Raw genomic sequence first — 26913 nt, 5'->3', positions numbered from 1 at the left:
GCAACGTGGCATGAAAAATGACTCAAATGCATCGAGCTCAACAACAACACATAAGAAATAACAAATAACAAACAACAAGCAACAACAACAACAACAACAAACGCCAGTTGCTGCTAACGGTATTTAATGACACATAAAGTCGTCAATCACTCAGTAAATCTCGACATGTCGCCATTGCCTGCCAGTCTCGCCGTGTGAGTCGTCGTCGTCGTCGTCGTCGTTTTTGTACCCACATCTCAAGCTGGAACCGAGTTCCCAACGCAAAACCATGCCCCGAAACTGAAACGAGACAAACGCTCCCGGTAGCAACAATTTGACAGCTGCCCGACAGTTTAAACTAATTGATTTATATGTACAACGAATAGAGTGGGGGCGAGAGGGAGATAGAGAGAGAGAGAGAGTGAGTGAGTTTGTATGCGTGTGCGCGAGAGAGAGCGTCTGCTATTCTCCTCTTCCGCGCCTAACTCCCTTCGACTGCTCCTTGTTTATCCCCGAAAAGCGTTGAAGCACTCTTCCAATTAGGCAAGTGTGGTATCGAATGAGCCATATAATCGGTGTTTACCATCTTGTCAAATGCACTAATATGTTATGGCACAGAACCCTAGGGAGGAAAATCGGAAGAGATAGAAAAAAAACGGATCCCAGTGGTGTTTAAACTTATGACGAGTCAAAGTGTCGTTTTTATGTGGACAGTGCAATAACACTGTCGATATCTTTAATTATATGATGGATTGTGGTATGATTATCTTCATCGAGAGGGTGTTTTCAAGTAGCGTGAGACGCCTTCCATCCATTCGTGATGTCTTGGGGTGTCGTGCGGTGTCCGTGTCAAGTCCATAAACCTTTCCATGTTGTTCAGTGCATAGTTACTTACATTAGAGTATAGCGCGTGTATAAATCAAGCAACAAGCAGCTGCCAAGCTCAATTGACCCTGTCGCGCCATTTGACTGATGATGTCTTTACCCTGCCAGATCGACTCAACGATCGACAATAACTCTGACAACCTGGCGCTGCATTGCGCCTTTCGCTTTGCGGTGCGGCGCTGCTACCTAAAAATGCGTCAAAACTAATAAGATTGATGGTGCGATGGGGATCGATTGATCGCGACTGATCGACGCGTCGTGTCGCGTTGCGTCGCTCAACTCTCTTCGATTGCCGCGTGCTGGCGTTGCCCCACTTGACCAATGCGATAGATATATAGCTGACGACATGACAAAGTATTCAAAATTGATTCGAAATGGCCTCATGGGGCGACTTGGCGACTAAACCTTCTGCACAAGTACTCGCATTTGCTTTTGAAATGCCGCCGCCGATTGACAAGCGCTTGATTGATTGACCATGTGATCTCTCAAGGTTTAAGCCACACCACAAGTTCTATGCACTTCTTTTCGAATATTAATGAAGAGATTATTGCTCTGCTTTGTACTCAAGGGAAACAACTTCATCATATTCGTCATTCAGCAGTTATCAGCATAATCTCAGTCCCGTCGTTATTTTTATTTTTTCTTTGTGGGTAGCATCGAGGGGAACTCTTTGGCAACCCATCGCATTTGCATGCAACAAAAAAATATCCTTCAGTCAGGCTTCTGTCATCATCATCTTCATCTTCATCATCATCATCATCGTCGCGTCGCGTCTTCGTTGACATCGTCTTGTTAATCCCACTCGTAAGCATTTTGTCACATTTCAAAATCATTTATCATAAGCTTTCACAACAGCCAGAGCCAATGCCAAAGCAACCCTCACGCCCCCCGCTCCACTCATACAACGTCAACTTATTCCATTGCCATTCCCATACCCGTTCCCATTCCCATTCCCATTCCCATTTCATTCCGGTACATCTCTGTCATTGCAATGACAGTTGGGCACATTAATTTTTCAGCACAGACTTTAGAAAATTTGTTCGAGCAACAAATTTCTCGATGCGAATGGAGAGACGATACACAAGAAAATAATATACAAAGTAATTGTTCTCTCTCTCTCTTCTTCCACTCTCTCGCTCACTCACTCACTCATTCGCTCTCGCTGTCTGTGTTGAGTAACAAGTAATTTTTCATATCATAAATTTTCGAGTCAGTTAATCCCACACGCGGCGTTCGTTTGTCAGCTATGTTTTGCTCTCGTCTCTTTTGCTGTTACTGTCGCTGTTGTTGTCGCTGCCGCGGCTGCTGCCGCTGGCTCAGTGCAGTGTGTTCGTGTTGTGTCTCTTCCTCTGTGTCCCGCCTTGTCTTGTATCTTATTTATGCCTTCCGCTTGCTTCGCCTCAATCTTTATCGCCGTCTCTGTCTTCGCCAACTGTGACATTTTGACATCTCAGTGATAATTCATACTTTTGCATGTCATACTTAATTATGCCGACAGACAGTGTGTGGGTCTTTTATCATATTTAATTTCCCTCTCCGTCTTGCCCTGTCTAGCTCTCTCTCTCTCTGTCTCTCGCCACTAAATTGTTGCACATCATTATGGAGCGTACATTATGCTTAGCTCTTCTCCACGTTACTCTCCTCCCCTCACTAATTACCCCGAAACCCTTACTGGAACATTTCATTTATCACATGGCAACGGCTAAACTCGCACCATGATGATTAATATTTTGCCAAACTAGAATGACATTTCCACATAAAATATGTTTCGAGAGCACAGACAGAAAAAAGGGTTTTTGCCATGCAGCAAACACATCAATCATCAATCATCGTTGTGTCTAGCCCAGGGGAAAAAATGAAATTTGCAGCCAAAGAGGGGAAAAACGCGCTTTGAGAACCTGAAATTAGTGACATGTCAACAGACGATGACCGAACAAGCCACAAAAGAATCTGCTCTGACTTTAGTGTGGTTTCGAAATTGCAATACGCTATAAAATACAGAGACACAACTTGAAATAATCGCTAAAAGATTAACCGATTAACATAAAATAAGTTACTCGTTTTTATCTTGAGATTACTATTTGTTATTTTTATAACACCAAAAATATTGAGCTAAACTACCTTACCTCTGTTATTATAGGGTATTCAAACACCAATACTACCATTCGATTTGCTTTTTCTGTTTGCTTTTTTCGCTCGCTTTATCTACCTCGCTGACTGATGTGTGGCCATCAATCTAAACTCTTCATTTTGAAGGCTCGCTGTCAGCCATAATGACCGCAGCAGAGCAAAAAGCGCCGCACAAAAATACAGAAAAATACCAGGCAATAACTTCGTGGAGGAGACGGAGCACTTATTACGGGTCACACAATTCAGAGGCAAGTCGTCAATCATAATTTATAAATTGTTTTTGTGCCAAACGATGTATGAAGCAGCCTTATAAAGTCACACAAACATAGCCATGCACATACATATGTACATTAATACTTGTATATACATACTACACATAAACATATATAGAGAGTGTCTCTAATACGCAGTCTCTATTTGAGTCATTTGGATTGTATATCCCAGCTAATTATTCAACGTCTCATTAAACAAATAAATGTGTCAAGAAAACATTTGTTTGCCATACATCACATCAGAACATAAGATAATTTCATTGAGGAGAAGGCCATAGAAAACAACAAACAACAGAAAACAGAAAACAAACAACGTTAGCAAGAGAAAAAAAATCACTTCATATGAAAATGACAAATCAAATGAGATTAACACATAATTTTGTTGAAGAAACAAACAGACAACTCAAGCGGAACATATATATTTGTGTTTTTATTTGTATATGTTATATACTACACGGAAAGAAAAGTCTCTTTTGCTTAGATCTTTACTTTCAAAATATTTCTGCGCATTAATCACATAATTCACCTGACAGCAAACCATTTCAGCCATGAAATTAAAAAAATTATAAATAGAACCTAAAATCATGTATGCGCAAATATCGTGAATTTAATGGGCAAGAACTTATTCAAGTGTTTATCATTAGATGAAGCACAATGCAAAGAGAATGTTGTTGACTTTACTTATTAATTAAAAAAATGACTTTACATAAATCTTCTTAAAATAATACTGATGTTCACAATTATGTCTTGTTTAATTTATTTGACTGGGAGAATTTTTAGTTTCCTAAAATACACGACACTTTTTAATAAATAGAATCGACATGATTTCTTATAAATTAATTATATTATGCGATTATTCATAGTGAAACTAATAATAAATAGTCGAAGAAATTGGAATTATTACTAAATAATCTTTTTGCTACATTTCAAATTATTAATATCCAATTATTTCCAGTTATTTCGCAGATAATGAGATATAATAATCGATAGCTCAATCCGTTTAAATTGCTGATGGCGGACGTATTATAATAAAAAAACAGAAGTAAGAGTATGTTACATAATGATCTAATTGCGGCGTCCCGTTCTTGGCTGTCAACTTTCTTATCGAAATCACTTTTTACTGACAGAGACCTCAACACAACAACAACATGGATAAGAAAATCAAGAGCATCAGAAGTAGCAACAACACTAAAAACAACATGAACAACACTCGCAATGCACTCGTCGTGCAATTTATTGAGCCCATCAATCAAGTGGCCAATGGCCATTCCATGGATACATTTGTGTGGTGTTGTGATTCTCCGCAAATAATTGTTGCCATCGCTGCACATTGCACATGGCATGCTAACATGTCCGCGAGTCCATCTGTCTGCCCTCCTGTCCGTCTGTCTGTCTGTTTGTCTGTCTGTCAGGCTGTGCTGTCAATGGGTGTGGTCACAGTTGCCTGCCTGAACACACACACACGCATAGTTCGAGGTTGTTGCTGTTGCCCAGCAATCGTCACTCAACGTCTGCGTCTGCCACAAAAAAGGCCAATCATCGATCATGGTCATCATCATCATCATCATAATCATCTGGTCTCAGTATACGTTCACGTTCACGTCCACAATCTACGTCCATATCCAGATTCCCGCATTCCCTCATTCTCCAGCTCCATAGCTCTGGCCGTCCTCGTCCTTGTCGTCATTATTGATGAGCTACAGCGAAAGCAGTCGTCAGTCAGCTGCCTGCAGTCGACGTGCCCCTTTCCACTGTGGCAAGATAATATCTTTTGCAACAAATTTTTGACAGCTTCGATGCGGCCTCGTATATCGTGTGCATTGCATTGCATTGCATTGCTCTGCTCTGCGTTGAGTTGAGTTCGTTGAGTTGAGTCGAGTCGGGTTGAGTTGGCCTGCAACTGCTGCCCGATATGGACTCGGTGGACTCATGGAGAGTCGACTGCCCTGGGCTCGAGTCGAGTCGAGTTGAATCGACTGGCTGGGCTGCCTGTTGGGCCCTGTCACATTTATCACAAATTCAATGAATAATAATTTTTGCACGCTGTGTGATGTGACGTGCTAATGTTATCTGATTGGAATCGCTGATGAAGCAACAGGACGTCGATGATCAGGTGAGGAGTGGGGGGGGGGACGAAGTGCTAGAGGATACGTGCTGAGCCGGTCGGTCAGAAGAAGCTCTTAAATATTAATTATGTTGCCCATTGGTTTGGCTTTCGTCTGCCATTTTGTATTATAAATTGCATTCGCGATAAGCGGCGAGTTATTGCCATCGAGATCATAAATTTAAAGGCTCGATCGTTTCCGGCTTTAATCACGATCAACATCTCATTCAGGGGCAGAGAGTCAGACTGACAGACAACCAGTCAGCTAAGCGGACCTCTGCTCATATATCATTCCGTAACTGCCACATGTGAGAGCTCTGCCAACACAGGAACTTATTGGGAACTGGATAAAGGCACAAAATCAATATTAGTAGAACATAAATAGTGTACTATTGGTTATTGATTTACGATTCACCACAATTATGTTTGCGATGGCGCCTACTGGTATTACACTCAGATAGTTTTACGACGAGCTGATCGATCACACTGAGAATGTAAACAGAGCCTTTCTTTAGATTACCTTATCATTAGATAAAAGATTTGATTGCTTATAATATAAATTGATGTAACCACACTTGCTTAAAATGTATCGAAATGAAGAAAACGCAAATTGTTTTCATTGATCTGATGAACTTTAATGCAACAATGTTTTAATGCACAAATTGTACTATTACATTGTAAAAATGAAATAATTGACTGAGATGTGAGAAGAGGATTAGTTTTTCCGTTTCGTGATCAATCAAATTGAACCTCCCTCACGATCACAACAAATCAGTGTGTCAGTCAAGCAGTTTGTTTTCGTTTTGTTTCGTTTCGGTTCGGTTCAGTTTGTTTTGTTTTTATTTGTGAACTCAACTGATCTTTGTGGTCTCAGCTCGCATTTGGCACTCCTCACGTTTTCAAATTGAATTCGACATGCAATGTCAGCCTGTTAACCCTCAGGCTAATCAATTACAAAGAGATGCCAACTTGTCTGAGAACCAATGAGAAGAAGAAAGACTGAACAAATGGGGAATCTAAAGAGCGAGAAGCTAGCGCCAAATTACTTTCAGCGCAGTAAATCAACTAGACTGCTAAGAATTTGCGAACAATTTCAGATATGTTGTGTCTACAAAAGACTGTTGACAGTTCTTAATTACAAATGATTTTTCTGTCGAAATACTTTGTTGCTTCGTCAATGTGAGTTGAACGTCTGTACTAAAAGTGAAAATGATGTGATGAAAGACAAACGACATTCCTTTGTCTGTAGCGAAGGTAATGAAATTGTTTTATAAACATAATGATTAATTAAAAGTAGATATCCATATATACTATATTTATTTACTTTGCTACATAGAGCATTCTACATAGTGGAGTAGTTCAAGTTACTCGGATGCGCTACTGTCAAATATTCGTATACATCTGGTTACGCTGTCCTTTCTCAAAAAGAGAGTGTGCCTTAGTCGATTACTCTGGCGCTACTCGAATGCATTTCGAGTAAAGCTCCTGGCAAAGTGATTTGCACACATACGAGTACGAGTATGACGCATGATAACTGTCAATATTTTGGCAGAGCTCAACTGACAGCTGTCACGCGCGTCGTCACTTGAGCCGGAAACAAATTTGTAAAGCACCGAGTATAAAAATTCTCTTTGTATTTGTGTTGTGGTTGATGGAAAATGAAAATTGAAATGAATGCGTCGTACGGCGTACGGCATACGGCATACGGCGTACGACGAGCAGCGAACGGCGTACGGTTCGGCTGGCAAAGTGTCTTGCAAAATGGCAACTGAAAACTGAAAAGTGAAAACTGGCAACGCGCCACGCGTTATTCGCCATGAGCGACTTGAGAGTCGAGACGCTCTGCGCTTCAGCTGGCAACCAAATATTAAAAACTTTGCCTCAGGCCCAACAACAAGAACAATGAAATGCCCTGCAGAAAGTAATATGATAGGGGCTCTTGTGGTTGTGGTGTGGGGAGGAACAAGAGTGGGGGTAGTAATTGAAGGAAAGGGGTGAATGCGAGTGCGAGTACGTGAGAGACTCGCATGTGTCGCCGGCTGTCAAAGTGTCAACATACGCAAATAACGGTAAAGGATTTGTCACTGCCAACGCCAACTGAAATTCCAGCAACAACAGCGAAGCAGACACGGACACACACACGCACACACACCAGTGGAATAACGCACAACAAACGGAAAGCAGAAAAGTGAAATCTGTCACAGTGTTGACTAAATGCAAAAGCAAACGAAATACTCGTAAACAAATAACAAGAAAGAACAGATAACTTTTGCTAAGTGACTAGTAGATACTCTTATCGAGATACTATCTTTTTTTTTAATGCTTTAGTATCCACTGTTATGTTAATTGATATTCTTAGTATTTATTGTCGTTTAATATGTGTGTGTGTATTTAACCAGTTTTTTAAAGATACTTAAGACACAAATTTTACACACACACAAATTAAACAATTTTATGTTGTTCTAAGCTTAATTTCCTTCATGATGCATCAATTCAATATTATTTTGTGCTCATTAGGAATTTTTGAATATCTCAACTTGTGATTGGTTTTGGTTCCTTCCACAATATTTATGTATGTGTTATCTCAGAAGTTCTGTCACTTGGAAAAAAATTAAACCTTCACTGCTTGATATCATGCAAAAATCTATAAGACACATTACGTACATAGGCTTTGTTGGCTTTGAATATTTGTAAGTGGAAATGTCTGTCATCGCATTGAAATGACTGATTGATTGACTGAGCGAATGTCTGACTGAGTGATTGATTTGCCGAATACGAGAATACGAGCTAGCATTTCAAGTGATTGCAGCGCATGACTCACTTGCGTCACGTAAACAACACAAAAAAACGTTTACTGCTTATCAATCTTATCAGAAATATAATGACATTTAACATGCCGCATCTAAAGAGTCTCCAGAGCAAAGCAGGCAAGTACCGACGACCTGAACAGAACCGAAAACACGAAGCGTCGGAGCTCTCTAATGTTGTTGTTTTTTTGGTGATGAAATTGATTTTCCAATTGCTGCCGTTTGACATGTTTGCCTGGGCTACTGCAAGGCACGCAAGGCATTCATATCGACTATTTCGTATCGTAGTTGGTATCTCTGTCTCTGTCTCTGTCTCTGTCTCTGCTCAGCTCTGTTGAGAATCGTTTTCCATGCCACAATATATATATATCCCGTTGTTGTTGTTGTTGTTGTTATTGGCGTTGCTGCTGTCGCTGTGTGTAATTTATGCGCTAGCTCGTTCATTTGACATGTCAAAAGTTGTGTCGCTTGATTGATGACTGCTGTCAACACATATTTTCTAATTTTTTCAAAGTTCTCTATTTGCTCATGTGTATGTGTGTGCCGGTGTGTGTGTATGTGTGTGTGTATGTGTGTGACCAGATACCTCAAATACGAATACGAGCAAGTCGGCCATGTGTTTGTGTTGCAGTTTGTGTTTGTGTGTGGTTAGGCCGCAAAAGGGTTTGGCTTCTAATTTTTGTTTGCTCTTTTCCATGGTTGTGCCCTTGTCTCCCTTGGTTGTTGGTTGTTGGTTTATCGATGCTCGCTTTTTGCCGCAATGTGAACACATCGCATATTTTGTTTAGACCTCGACACGAGATTGATGAGCTCAGCCCGCTGCCTGTCACATGCTTCAATGGATCGCATGGGTGTCTACAGAGCCACACAGCTTGGCACCAAGAGAAGCTCTAACTTCCAAATGGCAACTGGCAACTGCCAACTGGCTGGGGTCACAGTGGTGGTCGGTAGGACGTTGCTATCACATCTTGACAGCGGCGCAAACAAATTGTGGCGACAGGAAGTGTGCACTAATACAAGTGACTACAAAGAGACTGCAGAGCGGGGGAGCGTCGACGTGGTTCGTTGTAGGGGAGAATGGGGTCTTGACGAGTTACGAGGATTACATTACTGGTGTCCAAATTGATTGATAGCTATGCCAACGCTGTCTGACATGCAACTAGGTGAGCCCAATATTCAATTCTTTTCGTTTTTTTAGCCTGACAACTATGCTGAAGCCCATAAAAACAAATATATACGAGGTCCTATTATCCTGGCGTTCCAAGTTATCGCTATTAATTTTCATATCACTCAATATTTTATAAGCACAATAGAATAGATAATTCTTACAGAAACAATTATTCAAATTAAGTTGTTATGTTCATTTCCAGTCGTATATCCCGCCGACTCCTTAATCAATTTGTAAGTTGGTAAGTAAACAAGAAAGTAAGCTACAGTCGAGTTGGCTTATATATTATATACATAAAATATATCGACAAATATACCGCAAAATATTAAAATACTGTAGAATCCGGTTATAGCGACTTTCATGGGACCGACGCTTTTACGTTGATATACCCGGAAGAGGCACTAACCCAAAGGAGCAAAATAAAATTTTTTTTTTATGGCTGCCATGTTCGTAATAGGTTTTTAAAATAAAACAAATTAAGTAATTAATCAAAACAAAAAATTTAATTCAATAACATGTTTTTTTCATAATAAGTCGTATATATGCATAATTAAAGGCATAAGCTAAGGCGACAGCTAAAACTGACAGAGAAGAATGTAAGAACCTTCGTGTCGCTCCGACGAACACAAGCAAGAGTGCCGATTACTGATAACTCCATACATTTCTAACAGCGTCGTTCAATACCTAAATTGGTTGGCATCATTTCGCTGTATTTTTTTTTCGTCGCAATATCCGGTTGAATTGTGAAAAATTTCGTCGGTATAAGCGGTTTGTCGCTAAAAGCGGCATATCAGTTTGTATGGGGACCAAGCCATCGAGTTTTCGTCGCAATAACCGGACGGACACTATAAGCGGAGTCGTTATAACTGGATTTTACTGTTTATCGAAGGTTATATTTGATATATTGATAGTGCTCTACATTCATAATATACCAAATATATACCAGACAGTCACCCAAAGCAACGAAGACTCAACTGTTTAAACTGATCAAGAATATTTTTCTTTTTAGTTCAAAACAATGTTTACGAGAAAATTATAAGTGCTATTCTTGCTGTCGTCAAATTTTCTTAAAAATTTATTTATTTTTAATTTTGTTTTTGTAAAATAAAGGGCAAATTTTAGCTTCAATACATTAGCGGCAAACTAACGTATACACAAAAAAAAATTTTTTAAACGTTTTCCACATTAAGCATTAGTTATTTTACAAGTAAAAAGTACAAAAAATATATATTTATTTTATGAGATCAGAAATTACTTCTTTAGACGGTTAAATACATTTTCTGGAGGCACCTACAAGTGAAACAAAATTTAACAATTTTGTTTTGTACCTTTTTTTGTAAATCTTGTAAATAATAATTTTTGTTTCAATGACTTATATTTTAATTTATATTTTTAATTTTGCACTTTTACTTTACTTAGTTTTTATTGATCGTGGAAATAGCTATAGCAATAGATGCCAGATTAATCAATTATACTTTTCGTCCATTCACAGTAAGTCTATTTTATTTGCCGTCAAAGTACTTGAACATGCCAATTTATGTTTTATATGCCAGTTTTTGTGAGTTGCCCACTGTGCATGGTTTATTGTTAATATTGATTGTGTTAATACTGAAAGCATAATTCGTCATAAGCTGACATTCGACATGGCTTTAAAACTGAATAAATGACTATGACTGGGCATTAACTGAGTATTCATCACATTTGCAGACACTTCTCCATTGAGATGATCCCCCGATAGACACCTCAAGTGCAATTAAGTTGGCAAATACCGCTGGCTTGGCTAGGTAATAAATGATTATCTTGGCAAGAAACAAACCTGATGTCGAATAACACAGCAACAGCAACAGACACAGAAACAGACACAGCAATAGCAATAGCAATAGCAACAATTAACCAACAAAATTTAGGGGCACACCCCACAAATTGCACACTCTGCCAACTGGCAATCAATTTCTCGCGCTGTAAATTAACCAAGCAACTGACTGGAACCTGGGACAATGGCAGCTGCTAACTGCCCGCCACAGGATGGTGTGTACGAGTGGGATGGCATTGTGGTGGGTGAGGGGGGCGAGTGGTGATTGTGGCTTAGAACCCGCGCACAAGTCCCTGGGCTCACAATCAACGCACATTAATATGCACGAAAACAATAAACAATGCCGAGAAGAGCGCGGAGCGCCGAAGGAATCGGGGGAGGGAGCGGTTATTGGTGTGAGAGGCGTTACAGTGCCGGCAATCATACAAAAAGCAGCCGCCAAAGCAGCTATCCCTCTCTCTCTCACTCTCTCTGTCTCTCTGTCCCACTCGCGCAACCCGTCTGAACCCAACTGACAATATTTATTGCAAATGCAGCAATAAATTTCAAAACACCATTCGCTAAGCACCACATGGGGTCTCGAAAATTGAAGATAAATTTTAAGGCGGCAATTTATGATTTGTGGGCATAAGCGTGAGTCTCGTTTCAGCTTCAGCTTCAGACTCAGACTCAGCTTCAGTTGCAACCGCGACCCGGTTGCTCGATTGCTCCGTTGCTCGGTTGCCGGTTGCCCGATTGCCTCTAGTACCTGCCCCGGTCCCGGTCCCGGTTGCTAAAGTCGGCCTGGCATGGCCTCTGTATTTACCACATAGCCAGAGCACTTGGTTACCCAAGGCAGAAAATCAGTAGAGCCGCTGTTGACAAGTGTGGAGTGTTTGCTGCCGCACTCCTTCACTCACGACTCTGCAGCCAGCTTCTTCTTCCTTCTCCATCCTGCTCCCTGCCCCTCTCTCTGGCATCATTCTTCAGCTGCCCGGTTCGCAATTGTATTCGCCGCGATTATACTGCCTGCTGTGCTTTTGACAGCCGCTCTGGAGACCTTCCTCTTCACTCTCCTTTAGAACCATTTGCATCAACAGGATTCTGCAGAGTTTCCTGAGAATATATTATATTTTCAGATATATATTTTCTACTTATAAGAATATGTACAAGTTTTACAATTTAGACAATACATTTATATACATGATGGGATAAGTATAGATAATATTGATGAGAAACATCTTCCATTTTTCCCAAAATTGTTACAGCAAGCGTCTACAAGCATTTAATGGTTCTAGGCTCTACAAGTTTCCTAAAATTGATGCAACTCTCCTGCAGCTTATAACACACTGTTGCAATTATTCATTCACTTGCGCAAACAAGAAACCAGGGAAATAAACTTGGTAGGTATAAAAAGTTGAGCCGGAGTTGGAGTGGCTTGAATTCTTCTTGCGATGCAAACACAATCCGCTTCGGGTATCGGGAGCTCGAAAAATAAGAAAAAGTTTATGAATGCGCACATGAAAAATGAAACATCGTTAAGGGCAAATCTTAATAAAATACACGCCAAATCGGACTCGAAGTTGAATCGAGGTTAAAGTCGCAGTGGCTTCGGATATATGGCCTAAACAGATCTCCCGGACGAACCAAGACAGATTCTGCCTTTGAGGCTAGAAATGATTTGATTGGAATTCTTATAACTTTTAATACCCTTCAAAAAGATTGCGAATTTAATGATTGCTAATTCGTAAATTATTATTTGAGAATTAATTTCCTACGTAGAATTTATCCTATGATATTATTTGGTTTTTCTCATCTTTTTACTTTATTAATATGGAATTATTAAAATAAGTATTTTGTTCTCATCACATAATTTCCAAATTTTAAGTAATAAAATAAAATAATAAATAAAATATTTGTTTTTGTTATGTATTTTTATTTTCTATAAAGTTACATTTTGATGTCTCCATTATTATTGTTAGTTTGGGTAATAAAGTATCTTAATCTAGGGACCTATTTTACACTTTGCAGAAAGCCTACACAAAAAAAAAACCAAACTTTTGTCAAAATTTTTAATTACTGAACTAAAAGCGACAACACCAGACTTTAGTTCAACATTTTAAATCAAAGGAACAACACTATTTGCTCTGCCTAGATTTTATGTTTCTATATTATTTTATTATTTTTACTTAAAAACTCATAACAAAACAATTGATGTTTAAAATATGTTAAATAATAAGAGAAAAACATAACAAGGCACAAGTAAAGATAGAAATGTAGTCTTAAGAAATTTTTGTTCTCAAACACATGCATTGTATTCTAGATGGTTATAACTATTGTAATTTTTTCTCTCTTATGGCTCCACCATGAACCTTGCGATTTTTGATTGGGCAGAGGCTTTCTATGGATTTCGATTGGAGGACATGTTTAAATAAAGTGCATTAAAAGTATTGCACTTTATTATCATAAAATTTAAAATATAATAACAATATATAATATTTATTCGACCTAATAATAAGTGTTTTATAATCTCAGATCAGTATGCATTTGATTTATTATGCAAAATATTGAATAATTTGTATGTTTTAATTTATTTACTAGACTAGAACTAATGATCATAGCCGACACTTAGTCGATTTGAGTTCAGAAATTAGTTTATTATTGATTTCAATATAAATGTCTAAAATGAATTTTTCAACTGATATCATTTAAACAAATCCCTTCATTATCAAGTCTAATTACATGTGGTCAGTGTTGATTAAAATGCATTTTTTTCCAAGAAGCGTATTCAATATTCGGTTAGCCTATGGAGAGTGTTTGGATTTGTTGTCTTTAACATCACAAATCAGCGTACAAATTATGACTGCAAGCAGGATATTGGGTTAAAGTTGGGCTGGTAACAAAGTAAGTTGGCCCAGCTGATTCGTATTTGTGGCAACCTCTGGAATACTTGACTAAATGAAGCTGTTGCAGGCAGAGTTTGGTAATGGTAACAGCAACCTCAACGGCATTGCAAAATAAGCAAGCGAAAGGCTTATCAATAATTTCATTTTCATTTCATGTGAGCATCCCATACGATAGGTCATAAATACGAGACCAGGCAATGCGAATAAGACCATGTCTCGGCTTGTGGCTAGGGAAATTTATAGAGTCTGTTGCTGCTGCTGTCAGGTGAAATAAATAATAAATTCGTTATATTGCCGGACAGCGGCGGCTATCAACAACAGTCGGCAAGCAGCAACAAGGGGAACAACAAGAGGCAACAACGGCGAGAGCAACAAATCGAGGCAGCGGCAACAAGGGGCGTTCATGATGTTGGGCCCACGCCCACATTGGAGTCGCTCCTTTGCACACACAAACTGTGGGCACTGGCACAGCTGCAAATGTTGCGGCATCGTTGCATGCCCCCCGGCCAACAAATTTGAATTCAATGAAAGATGAAATCATTAAGTTTGAGGCAATTTAGAGGCTGCAACATTTGCCAGGCGAATCTTTCAATCGGGTGGCGAGGCAAAACAACGAAATAATATCGAGTATCGAATGGGATGACAGGAGGGAGTGCAGATGACTTTCGAAGGCGTTGTTATGGCTTTAGAATTGATGCGAGTCAACACAATAAACATAATTAAATGTATTAGCAGGCTAGTTGATTGTTGAAGGGGATCACTCAACAAGGAAGTTGGGCCAAAGAAATACCCTATAATAGACTATCGAAACGGTGTAACTTCCATATTGCATGGCATTTCATTGTACTCGATACTAGGTCCGGGTTATGGCCCGCCTAATAAATTTCAGTCAGCCGCTCTACGTTTGGTCAGAAGAGAGAGAGAGAGAGAGAGAGAGAGAGAGAGGGGCCGACGACAAAAGCGCACATAAATCAACGATCAAGACAATTGCCCTGTAATAATTTTAACTTCTTTAAGTCGCAGGCCAGCCCACACCTAACTAACCGGTAGGCAGTCAGACAGACACCTCAATGTGGCCAATACCAATACCAATGCCAATAGCAATTGCGATCTGGCGGCACATAAAATTACAGCTTATCGGCCAAGAGAATCGTGTCGTAGCACGCCTACCAACTCAAAAAAGCATTAAAATATGAAACAACAATCGGCAAAGCTGATTTCGCAGAGCAGGAGAAGGAGAAGAAGTTGTTGTTGGGGATGATGGAAGAAAACCACTCACCTCAGGTGAAATCAACAGCAGCGGCATTTTATTTAGTTTTTTTTTTTGGTGGGGGCTTCCGCAATTCCTGTTGCCTCTTTCCCAAAACATAGCTTGCCACCAGCCAACGGCAGTGGCACGTTTTCTTGGCAACAGCTTCGTGAAATTCCAAACTTGCCCCAACTACAATTTACCACCTACCGCACAGAAAGACCATAAGCCACCATCCAGCATTCGGCTGGAGAACACGACAAGATATATAGCAAAGTATAGGAGTGTATATCTGTATAGCGCCGACTCAAATCGCCATTGTTTGCCGCAAACTGTTGGTTACAGCTTACTCGACAATTCAAAATGCATGCGATATCTCAATTTGCAGGCTCATAAAAGGCAATAGCAAAAACCGATAAGCACTTCGTGGATGCTCTTTACTTTCACACTTTACGTCAAGCTAGAGATGTCTGATACGATCTTGTTGTTATTGAACTTAAGAAAATGGCAAATTATTGAGAATTCATAAAACATTATGCATACAATCTATAGTAACTGATCGCGTCAGCAAGTTTTATTACAATTTTGAATATTATCCTCTTATAGTGAGGACCTATGTAGAAGTTTAAATAACTTCAAAATACGTGAAATTCGAATAGAAAAGTATAAACATATTTATACACTTTTAAAATTTGAATTTGTAACCATTTTTAAATCAATTTATTGATTATTGAACTCAATCTAATGGCATATAATCTAGAGTAACTGAACTATTCAGCAATAGAAATTTTAAACATTTCCTTCTTTTACGAAACTTTATACAATACAATACAAGTTCAATTAAGTATACTTTAATAAGGAAGATATTGATATATTTATACATTTTTAAAATTTGTATTTTTAGCACTTAATATATAGATTATGTAAATTTATTGATTTATTTAATTGACTTATCTTGATCCTAATCTCTTTCTTCCATAATTTTTGTTCTATTAAATGTATAAGAACGTAGTAAACCTTGAAAAGTAGCTCGTTTATACCGCATAGGATCCTATTAAATCATCTCTACACATCCAACACACAAAGTTCACAAATGTTTATGTAAAATATTAGTTGTAAATTCATGTCAGCGCAATCATGGCCAGCAAGCAGCCCACATGCCAGCAGCTGGCGTATCTGGACGAGCTAAAACAGCGGCTCCAGGAGCTACGTCTTCGCCAGGAGACTTTCATAGAGGAGACGGCCGTGATTCTGCGTAATATTAGCTCAGATCGACCAGTTCAAGTCAAAGTGGTACCATCGACAAAGTCTGTAGTTCTGCCAGTTCGATGTGAAGAGGAACTCGAAAGTGCTGGCAACATCAAGCAATTGATTCGACGGTTTGAGGATCTTCGTAAGACATCGAAGCAGTTCAGTGATCAGGCCATGCCCGAGGAGCTTCTGGGTGTCGATGTGAGGAAACTGCTGAAGGGCTATGAGAACCTCATAATAGAGGGCAACATTCTGCATAAGAACTGGATGCTCCTGAAAAAGACTACGGAAAGTTGTGCGCGTCAAGGCAACTAAGATGAATCTAAGTTGAAACTAAAGATCTCAAAATCACCTTCTTTCGCAGAATACCTAAACGAAGACCTGCCCAGAACCAGGCCCGAGGCAACAACTCAACAACAGTATAACAATATCCAAACCAACAGAAAACTATTTGGTAAGGTTTAAAGTTTACGGGATGTGAGGCAACTCTAAAAATTGGCGATTTCAATTCGCTTTCGCAGAGAAACTGGCAAAGTCCCCATCGAAATTCATTCATAGAATTAGGAGAAGTAACAACTCAAATCAAATCAAATTTGGTGTGGGATCTAAGAAACTAATGTTCCCTGAACACGAAAGAAAGACTCAATATTCTGGTAAGTTAACAAACAGTGAAATATGAATGAAAATCAATACGCTTATACTAAGACTAAATAATAGACCAATTAAATACAAATATATAAGCCAAAGGAATGTAGATTTTATTGTTATTATATTACATTATATCCAAATAATTATAATATATAAATTATTCTATGTATCTATGTAACTAATACACAAAATTTGGAACTTGATTTTAATTTGCATATTTATTAATGTTAATTTAAGCAAGACTAAAATTAAGAAAGAAACTATTGTTTAGAAATGTAGAAAAATAATAAAGGGTTTCTTTTATCTTTTTATTCTTTTTAGAAAAAGAGCGTCGGCAACGCTTTGGTGCGCTGCTTCAGTTGATATTTCGTGTAAGCCCGTTCAACAAGTGCTCCATGCGGAAGACAATTTCTGAAAATGATGTAAGAAAATCCGATGTGAACAAATGAACACGGAAAACGAAGCGATAAATAGTACTTAAACAATATTCAGAAAATCCCACTTATACTGTAATTGAGCTAAGGTCCAACTAATAAATAGAACACACATCCAAGCAAATGCATTAATCAATGGCAACACCCCGCATTACACCACAGCACAGCACAGCACAGTAGAGCAGAGCACACATCAGATTGTCAATATTTTGCCTAATTAATGTGGCATCCATTTCGGGTGTCGAGTGCATTGGGGGAGAACGAAGCGAGTGCAGCATCACCACCAACTGCCACAGCAAATGCAACAGCAACACCACGAGCAACGTCAAGTGGGTCTGCACCACCGAACGGACCACCACCAGTCTCTAAAGTAGCTGTCTCTATACCAGCAAGCACTCGCTGTAAAAGGATAGACGTATGGCAGCAACTGCTGCGCTGACAGCGCATTTTAGTCGCCCATGGAATACTGAAAATAAATCTTGGCGTGCCGTGACTCGGACTGGGACTGGGAATGGGAATGGGAACGGGACTGTGGTTGGGAAAGAGAACATGACAGTGAGATTCGAGTTGGGTGCGGAAGGAGAAGAAAGAAAGACAAAATACTTTGCCCCACACGCAAAGCGAGAACTCGACATTTAAATTTAAATTAAGTGGCTTGTTTGGCGTCATCGAAGGCAACAACTAATGAGGCTCGATTGAGGCGAGTTGCAGCTGCACTGGAAAAAACAGATGGAGTGAGAGGGACGAGGCTAATCATGAAGCATCTTAGCGAGGAATAGCTATCTATGCCTGATAGCAGTTAGTTGCATCTTCTGATAAAGATCAACACCCTATCAAAGACTCTGTGATGTTAGTATGCAATGTTGGTGTATTGATTGCATATTCAAATGGATAAAAATTGAATGCAGCTGCCACCACACCTTGCCTCGCAATAAAAGCACGTTTGCCAATGATTTGTGGCAGCGCTATCGCTTCTCAAAGCCAAAAACTCAGAGCGAGACTTGGAAGCTCCAGCTGAGACCTTATCGCGACGACACGAGCGAAGATGGCGATGCCGATGCCGATGTTAATCAGCAACAAGAGTCGCTGTATCCACCATGACAACAACATGTACGATTAGTACGACAGTAACACGTGTTGCAGTTGCAGTTGCCGTTGCATTTGCCGCCACTATCGAATTTCGGTGAATGACTGCCAAATACCCTGAAAAAGGCTCTCCACAATAAAGAATAGTACTTGGATGATCATGGGAACGATACCTGCATCTATCTATATTAGAATGTAGATGCTCTTTTTGGAGTAAAAGTTCGGTATTTGTACAGCTATTAACATTGCCATTTACTGTCACATCGTTTGTCTCTGTTGGCGACTCTGTCACGACACGGCTTTGCCGTCAATCGCTGTGACCTGTGCAATTTTTAGCTTGCGGCATGCCGCATGCCACACTTTTTAGCCAAAGCGTGGATCAATCGACAGATGAAAACTCACTGAAAAGGCACAACAGCAACTGCAATGCAGTTGCAACACGCAACATGCCAGCTCATCTTACGCGTTGCATGGTGTTACCAGCCTAAAGAAGCTGTTTTATCATCTTGACTTAAAATATAGACTTATAATAATTTGTAAGCAACAAACATACCGACATATAGATTGAATCCATCACTTGATTAAAGTACTTTTGTTTTTAATATAAAGTACACAATCTTCAGTAATCATTGACTATAATACAGAAAGCAACAGGAGAGTGTACTCGTCTGTGAGTTACCCGCTACCCATTGGCAATTCTTAAAATATAACTAATTATTATACTGAAATAATTCTAAAATATACTGAAGGCGATATTTGGTGTATTAAGATTCGATAACTTTCAAAATATACAATAAATCTACTAATATACTAGTCAAGCCAAGCTACTCGACTGCAGCAGCTGTTTTTTATACCCGCTACCCATAGGGTAGAAGGGTATTATAACTTTGTGCCGGCAAGAAATGTATGTAACAGGTAGAAGGAGGCATCTCCGACCCTATAAAGTATATATATTCTTGATCAGCGTCAACAGCCGAGACGATCTAGCCATGTCCGTCTGTCCGTCTGTCCGTCCGTCCGTCTGTCCGTCTGTCCGTCTGTCCGTATGAACACCTAGATCTCAGAGACTAAAAGAGATAGAGCTATAATTTTTTTTCGACAGCATTTGTTATGTTTGCACGCAGATCAAGTTTGTTTCAAATTTTTGCCACGCCCACTTCCGCCCCCGCAAATCAAAAAAATCGAATAACAAACGTAATTTTAAAGCTAGAGTTACGAATATTGGTTTATACAATAACAACTATAGTAATTATGATTCCTGAAAATTTGGTTACGATCAGACAAAAATTGTCGAAGTTATTAAAGAAATACTTTTGTATGGGCAAAAACGCCTACTTACTGGAGGTCTTAGTTGCTTTGGCTGACAATCTGGTATATTGTGCCGTCTATGGTATATTTAGAATGCGGTACTATATCGATATACAACATATACCATTTGGTATATTTTTTAGTATTTTTGCAGTATATTTGGTATATTTTGAGAAATATAATGCAAAATATATAGCTTTTATTCAAAATGGGTAGCGGGTATCTCACAGTCGAGTACACTCGACTGTAGCTTTCTTACTTGTTTGCCATATAACTTTTCTCAAATAAATTCAACATTTTTAATCTGATCTCAACCAAAACTTCAGGAATCTTAAATACTGTAGTTATTATTATAATTAGAAAAAAAATAAGCTTACTATTTGATTTTTTCAATTGGAAAGGAGGGAAGTGGTCGGTGCAACAATTTAAAATAAACTTGATCTGCAGGGAGAAATGAAAATAAGTAAGAAATAATAAAGTAAGTAAGAAATAATATAAGAAAAACTGTGTGTAACCATTCACAAAATATAACAAAATAATATAGGTACAAAATATACTAAAGGTTAGATTATACCACAGAGTATTCAATATACAAGATTGTCCGCCAAAGCTAGACCCGATTGCAGCAGCCGTTTCTTACTATTTAAAATGATTTCTCAAATAATAATTTTTATCTGATTGCAACAAAATTAATAGAATCATAAAGAATGCACTTTTTATTTTATGTACCTAAGGGAGTTACTAAAGTTTCAAAACTTTGGCTAATATTCGATTTTTTTGAAGTGCGGGATGGATGTGGGCTTAGCTAAAATCTAAAACATCAATAACAAGTGCTGTCGAAAAAATAAAGCTCTATCTCTTATAGTATTTGAGATCTGGGAGTTTATACGGCCAGACAGACAGACGGTCATGGATATATCGTCTCGGGTATTGACGCTGATCAGGAATATCATATAGCGTCGGAGATGCATTTGCTGAAGACACAAAGTTATAATACTCTTCAACCGTATGGCTAGCGAGTATAAAGGCGACGTCGATTCTTCTGTTAGGTGATCAGAATTCGCTTGGCCTGCCAACGCAATCTGAGTTCAAAATTTTATATGTATTTTAAAAATGATTAATATTCATAAATAATTGAATTTTTAACATTTTATATAATAAAAATACTGCACAATTTTATTAGAATAGTAAATATTTAATGTCATGTCTAAAATATCATCTATTTGTTTGTAATAATATTACTTATCAACTCAATTATGTACGAACAAGTCATTTCAGAAATTCATAACAAATCGACAGAAAATGGTAAATAATATTCCGTTCCTTAACTATTAGCTCCACTAGTTAGTCACTAATACGAAATAATAATTGGGAAAATGTTAATAATTTATATGGCAAATCAGTAGCAACATTTCGTGAACATTTAATTTCGCTGTTATAATTTCAAAAGCTGGCCGTAGTGTTTCAATTAAACATTCTTTGGCCTTGGCCAATGGCTAATGGCTTTATTATGAACGAGCAAACTAGCGAGCTAGCATTTCTATTAGAATTAATGTTCGTTCAATTTGTTGCCACATCCATCTGCATATGTGAATACGTAATTGAATGTATATGTATACTTACACACGCACACACTCACTTTACTCTATATTAGTCGGTTTCTTCATTGAAAATTCGCACAACATGGCGAGGCAATAAATCATTTTTGCATTGCAGAGCAACGGCGCAAGCGGGGTGAAAGTTGATTCATTTTTTGGGGGGCCAGAAACAAAATGAATATTTTCTTTACTTCTTACGCAACACTGGTCTCAAGATTGATGTGACATTTGTGTTGGCTCTTGAGAAATATGGCAGAAATATGGCAGCCCTTGGCAGCTTCCTGCCACTCTCTCTCTCTCTCTCTCTCTCTCTCTCTCTCTCTCTCATCCTTGAGGACTGCTCGTCCAGAAATTGGCAATGAAAAATCCTAGCGCCCGACGAAACGACATTTCAATTTGAAAGTGCTGGGCACTTTGTTTCTCACTCTTTTTGTCCCTAGCTTTCTCTCTGTCTTTCCTCACTTACACTCTCGACAGCACCGCGATGACAGTGAGTGCGAGAAATAAATCGCCCGCAGCATATTTTGGGTTTTGGGTTAAATTTGCTTCGCCATCGCTGTCGCCGTCATCTTCTCTTTGGCCTGGCTGAGTTGCCTCTGCTGCCTCAGTTTGCCATGGTTGCCAGGCCATGCCAGACATTCTGGCACGCCATCTATCATTTGAGCTCGAGCTCTGAGGGTTGTTGATGCTCCCCATAAATTATTTTTGCACGACCGCCTTCCCCTTTGGACTACTGTGCCAAACATTTTGCGCAGTGTAAACGACAACGAAGACAGTGCAAATAAACCAAAAAGAAAATCGAAAAACAACACAGAAACAAGACCAAAGCCGAAGGAAAATCCAAAGCGCATTTTGTTAACTTTCAACTTTAGCTATGAGTGCGACTGTCATATTCCTTGGTTCAATATAGTCTTTTTGGTAAAGCTCTCAAAATGAATTGCTTGGGGAAGAAACGAAGACTTCAACATATCTGAAACTTCTGCAATCATCATTAGTCTTTTTAATCCCATTTGCAATTGCACTATTGCATATTGATTATATTAGGTACATATCATATGTGACAATAATAATTAGAAATCAAATTCTAAGCCGAAATCAGTATGTAAACTTCATCTGTAAGTCGACTTATTCAATTGGTTTGTTAGCTAAGTAACTACAGGAAACACTTTCAGAGTTGTGCAAATATTCTTAGAAACTCCACATTAGAAATCCAATTTACAAATCCTCTGTACTCAGACAAAACCCAGTAAAATTTCAAGAATACATTAAAAACCGAAAAATGTTGCAATTAAAGAAAAACCCCAGCATGAGAGATGAAGTTAAGCTTTTCACTCAAGTGCTACACACAAAACACAAGTTATCAAGTTGTCAAGTGGACGACCGCCCCCATTATATGAAGGATTAGGATGTGGGGCAAGTCGACCTGCACACACACGAGTAAAATGGCCCCACAAAGTCATTTTGGGCTGCTTAAAAGTTGATTCGAAAAGTTGTACACCGCACTGTGGGCGACACCATGAAGAGCGAGGTGTTTGTTACACAGGAAGCTGTGAAGGGGTCCTGGCACTTTAGCAGACGTCGACGTCTCTGACATACACACAATTAAGCATAATCACCTACACACACAATTAAACCTACTTCTCGTACACTCTTGCACTCTTGTACACACATCCGCAAGCAACCTGCCATCGTCATCGCCATCGCCATCGTTGCCATCGTCGTCGTCGCCATACAATTTCCGCAAGTCGTAAAAGTCGGTAATTTATACCTTTAGCCCCATATGCTATGGCATGGTAATTTGTTAAGTAGAGTTAAAATAATTGCTCGTATTTATAATTTACACATTTTGGCTTGGGAATTTATCGTTGCGCTGAAAGTGCGCTAGATACGACTACCCCCTTGGCTTCACACAACCACACCACCACACCGCCATCATGCCCCTATGCCCCTACGCCCCTTCGAACCACAACAACACACCACAGCATAGCACACACATGCACACACCACTTACACCACACAGCAGCACACTTTACACTCCCATTCTCCAAAGTGTAGACATAGGCAGAGAGAGAGAGAGAGCGAGTTGGAGACTGTGATGCAGAGCTTGTCTTGCATTTTTCGGTTATTTTGCGTAGCGCTTCGCAAATTTATGGCTCCGACTTGCGCGTCTCTAAAGGAAGCGACGCATCGCCCGGCCGCAGAAAGCTGCTCCACTCTTATGTTAGTCGATGCGTTTTGGTCGACTGAAAGTTCGTCGCTAGAAGCAAATCTCTGCCTGTATGCCAGACCAGCCTTTACTTTCTCTCTTAGATAGCTATCGACCTTGTAATACCCGTTATATATCATGATAAATTTAAGAATGAAGGTTGAGGTTAATTTCAAAATTTAATACTGGACTTTTTCTTAAACTTTCCTGTTTGTATACACCTAACATATAATAATCTATATAGCAATATATAGCATTATAAAAAGTTATTGATATTTTAATAAAGTAACATTTTATATCAGTTCATATTTGGTGCGAATATAAATACTTTTTAGCTTTTTCGGATTCATTATTTGAGATTGGTTTGTGGCTTAGCTTGCAGATAAACAAAAAAGCCTAAGAGGGCTATATCAACATTATAAATGTGGTGATACCTTGTGACAATTACAAAGCTACTGGTAACTCAGCTTAACATTAATTATTCGAACTTTAAACGAAATAAATTATAGTTTCATACTATATATATATATACTATAGATACTTTTTAGTTTTTTCGGAATCATTATTATTTGAGCTAGGTTTGTGGCTTAACTTGCAGATAGGCAAAACAAATCCAATAGCAAATATCATATGATCATCATAAATGTGGTGATATCTTGTAACAATTACAAAGCTACAGCTTAAGATAAATTATTCGAAGTTTAAACGAAATAAATTATAGTTTCTAGAATATACTTAGTCATCCATCTGAAGACAATTTGGTAATACGTTCGCACTTTTTTATACGAGTATCGCGACTCTTACAATTCTCCAGCAAATTACAAAGTAAACTGGCAGCACGAAATTTTCGAAAACCATAAAACATTGCGAACAATAAATTTCATTTTAATGGGTCGAAAAGTGCTGGGAAATTTCGCTACTTACTTTGTGTGCTGCGAACATTTTATAAAACATTTATTTGCTTGATTCCTAGCCTCATTTCCGCATGTTGCGTTCTTGGTTTAACTCCACCCACTTCTTAAAATATATTGTTGTCTGTCTGTGTCTGTGTCTCTGTGTGTGTGCGACCCATTCCGGCTATAATGAGGCCATAAAAAGGGTTAAATAAAATGTGCAGCATTTGCTATAAAGGCAATCCTCAACACCAATTCCTTCCCTTAGACAGGGGCTGGACGTGGCCACTGACAGCGAAAATTTGCACGCTTTTATTTTCCCGATTTTCGCGCCTTTGCTTGAGAATTATCGACGTCTTTTAGGCAGCGCAGTGGTATCTGGTGTGGGCAGAAGAGAAAGAGGGAGCCGCATAGAAATTACAGCTTGTAACTACAAATTGCTTCCGTTGCAGGCACTCGGAGGTTCTTGCTTTTGCTGTTGCTGTGCCGCGGGGCGTGTTGCGGGAGTACTTCGACTGAAAATAGACACATCAATGAAATTTATTAGTTTGCATGTTCAACTGCAGCTGCGGTTGAAAAACTCGGTGTGTGTGTGTTTGTATGTGTGTGAGTTGTGACTTTCAATTGCCGGACTTGGGGGAAGATTTTAGGTTGTGAAACTTGACGCCCCCAATGGCGGATGTAACTGGCTGCTAATTTGGCGGGTCTCGCAAAAATTAATGATACTTCGAATGTAATTCAGTTAAAGTGTTCAAGCCATTCTCTGCTTCCGATGCAAAGTTTTCTTTTTATACCCGCTACCCACAGGGTAGAAGGGTATTATAACTTTGTGCCTTCAAGAAATGTATATACATATACACATACATACAGGCAGAAGGAAGTATCACCGACCCTATAAAGTCTGTATATTCTTGATCAGCATCAACAGCCAAGTCGATATAGCCACGTTCGTCTGTCCATCCGTCTGTATAAACACTCAGATCTCAGAGGCTATAAGCGATAGTGATATCATTTTTTTGATAGCACTTCTTATTTTTGCACGCAGATCAAGTTTGTTTAAAATGTTTACCCCGCTCACTTCCGTCCCCGCAAATTGTCTACAACCGACTCACAATCGTAATTTTGAAGCTAGATTTTATAATAATAAGTAATAAGTAAGTATTTAAGGCCAATGTGGCCGTGTATGATATATTTTGATCCTTATAGTATATTTTCAGAAAATATTTATTTTAATTGAAATATTTCATAATGGGTAGCAAATATATTCATGTCGAATACACTCAACTCTTCCAATCTTTTTGTTTTTAATTGCAAAATTGTCTAGTCTATTCTAAAGTACAAGTTTTACGGCAAAAATACATATGAAACACGTTGTATTACTTGTAAAAAAATATATGTATATGCACTCTAATGTTGTCTGGTCTAAGACTTCTACAGCGCTTTGATCTTGCCGCGCATTTCACACATTTCTGAGTTTTATGAGGCAACCCAAAACAACGACATGCGGATCAGCACGGAAAATATGTACGAAATTGTCGAGAATCATATGGAACAGAGGAGTAGAGTTTTTGTTGCTTTTCATTTACATTGCTGTTTGTGAGTTTGTGCTTTATTTCGATTATTTATTTATTTATTTCGTCTATTTTCGGCTTACTTTTATGGAGTAGACACATCATATAGACTCTTATTTGCTTTTAGCAACATAAGCACACTTCAGAACCTGCCTTCTCTGAATTCCCCTTCCCTAAGTCGACTTTATGATGCCTCGAATAGTGTGATAATTAGGTGAACCGACGCGTCGGCACAACTTCAAAGGGGGCAACAACTCAAACACGCCCACTTTCTTGCTGACGCCTTTCAATCTCCCTCTTCCTGCTTTTACTACAGCTATCTGTCTTTGTTCTCGGTCTGTCAGATAATGATGATGAATTTTTAAAGAGGATTCCTCGACATTTTAAAATGACTTCAAATAAGAAGTAAATGCCTAAGCATTTAAAGCAAATATATAAAAAGTAAATGTTTCGAAATCTCTTAAGTTTGGAATAGAAAGCTGATAGTTGTTATTAATAGAATCCCATTAATTGGATTATAACCATGAACTATATTCGTTTTTATTTTATTATTTCCTGCTTAAAATTTATTTGAAAATCCTATTCTACAGACACTGATCAAAAATAGGTATTGCGCGACCTTACTG

General features: G+C 38.8%; 1 protein-coding gene across 2 annotated transcripts; it reads left to right on the top strand.

Annotated features, from left to right (window-relative positions):
• Window positions 1-16324: 16324 nt before the first annotated feature.
• LOC132798975 (uncharacterized) lies at window positions 16325-17749 on the top strand. Of its 2 annotated transcripts, XM_060811030.1 has the most exons (4): window positions 16331-16850; window positions 16908-16997; window positions 17065-17196; window positions 17513-17749. In XM_060811030.1, the coding sequence occupies exons 1-4, from the start codon at window positions 16430-16432 to the stop codon at window positions 17638-17640; spliced, it is 771 nt and encodes a 256-aa protein (XP_060667013.1). In that variant the 5' UTR covers window positions 16331-16429; the 3' UTR covers window positions 17641-17749. The 2 variants fall into 2 exon arrangements, with proteins under 2 accessions (XP_060667014.1, XP_060667013.1); XM_060811031.1 differs by lacking the exons at window positions 17065-17196; window positions 17513-17749 and having other exon boundaries at window positions 16325-16838.
• Window positions 17750-26913: the final 9164 nt, after the last annotated feature.

The sequence above is a fragment of the Drosophila nasuta genome, chromosome 2L, assembly GCF_023558535.2.
Source record: "Drosophila nasuta strain 15112-1781.00 chromosome 2L, ASM2355853v1, whole genome shotgun sequence".
NCBI classification, from domain to species: domain Eukaryota; kingdom Metazoa; phylum Arthropoda; class Insecta; order Diptera; family Drosophilidae; genus Drosophila; species Drosophila nasuta.
The sequence above is the reverse complement of the archived record's forward strand: the minus strand, read 5'-3'. Positions and strand labels throughout refer to the sequence as shown.